The sequence below is a fragment of the Microtus ochrogaster genome, chromosome 2 (assembly GCF_000317375.1).
Source record: "Microtus ochrogaster isolate Prairie Vole_2 chromosome 2, MicOch1.0, whole genome shotgun sequence".
Lineage (NCBI taxonomy): Eukaryota > Metazoa > Chordata > Mammalia > Rodentia > Cricetidae > Microtus > Microtus ochrogaster.
Window position 1 is genome coordinate 2,068,323 of NC_022010.1, and position 3,168 is coordinate 2,071,490.

The following is a 3,168-nucleotide window of genomic DNA, read 5'->3' on the forward strand; positions in this document are numbered from 1 at the left end:
CTTCTCCCCGGGCCAGCCAGCCCTGACCTGGATCCCCAGGTCTCTGTCAGCTTCTCCCCGGGCCAGCCAGCCCTGACCTGGATCCCCAGGTCTCTTTACCTTTACAGATGGGCAGGGGCCCACTCCAATGGGACGGCTGTCCCAGAATGCAGCGGATGGTCACTTCGCCCATGAGCTCAAAGCCCTCGTAGCACATGAAGGTGAGGGACTCTCCGGGCAGGTACAGCCTCTTGTATAGGATCTGGTAGCCGTTCTCAGGCAGCCCTGGATTGTCACATGCCAGGGACTCCTCAGCTGAAATGAAGCCAGACACAGGCTCTGAGAGATGTCTCAGACTCAGTACCAGTCTCTGGGTAGCCCATCCGCAGCATCCCCTCTCAGGGCCCCCCCTGCACCCAGATGGTTTCCATCCCTCTTGCTCTCTCCCATCTCGGGGTACATCTACATGTGAACACCACAGAATGATTCGGGTGGTGGGATCGGGTTAGAACTCTCAGTACTTTCACTGACTAGCTGTGTGACCTCCAGAAAGTATTACACCCTCTCTGAGCTTCCGTTTTCTCCTTAGCAAATGGGAACACGACTGCAGGACTCCAAAGAACAATGGATGTAAGATGTGAGAAGCATCCTCGCCGCGTGGAGGGCACTCAGTAAGTGACGGAAGTTGGTGGTGATCGATTAAAAAGCCTGTCCACTCCTCCAGAGCCCACCTGGCATGTCCAGGTCTGGTCTCCATCCTTCAACATTCCTCCTCCAGGAATCTTTCCCTAATGCTACCGGCACCAAGTTTTTAGTGTTCTCCTTCCACCCAGCAGTGTCCACACTGTAAATTATTCAGGACAATTGTCCTGCAGAGACTGGTCTGTGGAATCAAAGGCCAAGAGCCTTAAGTGGCCGCAACCAATAGGCTCATACTGCCCCCTGGTGGCTGATTTTGGGTACTGCCGACGCCAGCCAATTCCTGGGAGACCTAGAGTGGAACTTGCTGGGTGAACCATTTGTCCTTGGGAGACAGCCAGCAAATATTGCTCAGCGCCACAAATCCTGAAAACTTTTACAAGAGTTTAAATTGTGGCAAAATCCTCACACAGGTTACCGACTTCCTTAGCTGTGATCAGATCTCCGGCATTAAGGCTTCCCCTCACTCCAGCTTCTGGAAGCCAGCTTCCTGTTTCCTGTCGGATTCCCACAGGTGTGACTACTCTGGAAGGAATGGCTTCTGTCTCTTAGCAAAGGTCCTTGAGGCCTCTCTTCGCGTTGGCTACACGCAGCCCACGCCCTGTGTCCCCACTTCCCATTGGTGGACACATGGCTTACCTCCAGGGTAGGCTGACGCCACCGTGACTGTGTGAATCTGCTGAGTTCCACTTCTGGTTCTTTGGAGGTAGATACCCAGAAAGATAATCACTGGGTCCCAGGGTAGCCCCATTTTAATTTTGAGGATCCGTATGCAGTCTGGACATCAGCTACCCCGTGCTATGTTCTCACTGATGATGCACACAGGTTCCAGTGTTTCCACAGAGCCCTACCTGCGGGTCTCACTCTGGCTCGAGGAGAGGGGTGGCTTCAGGTGTTGCCTCCTGCACCCGCAGCCCCGCAGTTCAGAAAATGACAGGGAGTGAGCTTCATCAGCAGGTGAGCAAGCCTCAGGCGAGAAGGGACCCGAGACAAGCCTGCAGCCTAGGCTTCCGTCTTCCAAGTGTAACCCATCTTCTCAAACCCACAGTCCTTAGTCCAGGACTCAGGGGAACTGGCCCGTCTAGACCCACAAGACCTGGAAGCATTTGACAGCTGCTTTTAACTGTCCCTCAGGGCCACTTCATCCCCTACCTCACACTAAACATGAGCACCTTGCCGTGTGAAGGGCCCTCTCCTTTCCTCTCCCCTCCCCTCCCCTCCCCTCCCCTCCCCTTCCATCTCCTCCCCTCTCTTCTCCTGCCCCCCTCCGTGTGTTCTCTCCCTTTGTCACCGGTGAGCTCCGCAGAGAGAAGTGGAGATGGCTGTGTGGTCTCCACCTCCTGGGACTGTCCCCTGAGTATGGCCAGGATCCCAAGACTTGCTTTCAGCTGTGAACCCGGGAAGGGTTGGGACACCACGTCTATGATAGCACTGCCTGAGATGGGAACTTCTTTCTTTCTAAAAAATGCAGCCTTGCTGTGGCGGGTGAGACACCTGGCTGTGGTGCGCGCTGCCATCAGGGGTCCACATGGTGTGGACTGAGTGCTCCACAAGGACCCCAGGCTTGTGACCCACAGCGAGGGCCTGAAATGCTGCTGCCTCTTGTTTTGTAAGATGCATCATCTAACGGCCCCTTGCTGGCTCTGTCCCTGGGAATTTCAGTGTCCTTGGAGCTTCTGGGATGTCTCCAGCACTGCGCGTGGCAGTGTGTGTGTTTTCTCCAGTGCTCGCCTCCCGGAACTCAGCATTATACTGGGTTCATTTAGGACCCCAGTGCCCAGCACCAGCTTTGGGTCACAGGACCCAGGTTTTCAGTCAGCTGCATCCTGCATGGTTACCACGCTGTCGTGTGAATGACACCGCAAAGTGTCACCTGCATGCATGCTCGAGTGACTGAGCCCTTGTGGCCAGGCTGGAGCACCGATGGGGAAGGTCACTGTACTTTTAAGTGGTGAAGCCTCGCTGGGGGCGGGCCTTGAGGTTTCCTGGCCTGGCACCATTTCCCGTTTCTGTTCTCTCTATGCTTCCTGAGCGCAGATGTGATGGCCTACCTAACTGCTCCCACCCTCCCCCCACCCCACCCCACCACGCTGGATCGCAGCCCCTCCACTGTAAGCCAGAATCAACCTCTTCCTTTTGAAATTGCTTCTTAATGGCATTTTGTCTTCACAGTGTTCACCGAGATAAATAAAACAAATTCAAGCTTGGCTCCAAAAGGCTGAGGCCGGAGACACACAGCAGAACCCAGGGCCAGGCTAGAACCTTTTCTCTGCTAGAAACTAACAGAGTGACCAACACAATGTGGCTGAGCAGAAAGGGCCCTCCCTGGCCACCGTACAATTGGAGGCTTATCTTGGATGGTGTATCTCAGATGGCAGCGATGGTGTGGGCGCATCCTGGCAGGCACTCACACCCATTTCCTACAGCCTTGCCTGGCAGGCACTCACACCCATTTCCTACAGCCTTGCCTGGCAGGCACTCACACCCATT

The 3,168-nt window shown here is 55.1% G+C and overlaps 1 protein-coding gene across 3 annotated transcripts in view; it reads right to left on the reverse strand.

The window, feature by feature from the left end:
- Window positions 1–3,168, reverse strand: part of Sez6l (seizure related 6 homolog like) — a 166,649-nt gene that overhangs the window by 11,345 nt on the left and 152,136 nt on the right. For all 3 annotated transcript variants that reach the window (XM_026783830.1, XM_026783827.1, XM_005344233.3), the window contains exon 13: window positions 100–294. In XM_026783830.1, the coding sequence (XP_026639631.1) occupies window positions 100–294 (195 nt within the window). The remainder of the gene's footprint in view (window positions 1–99; window positions 295–3,168) is intronic.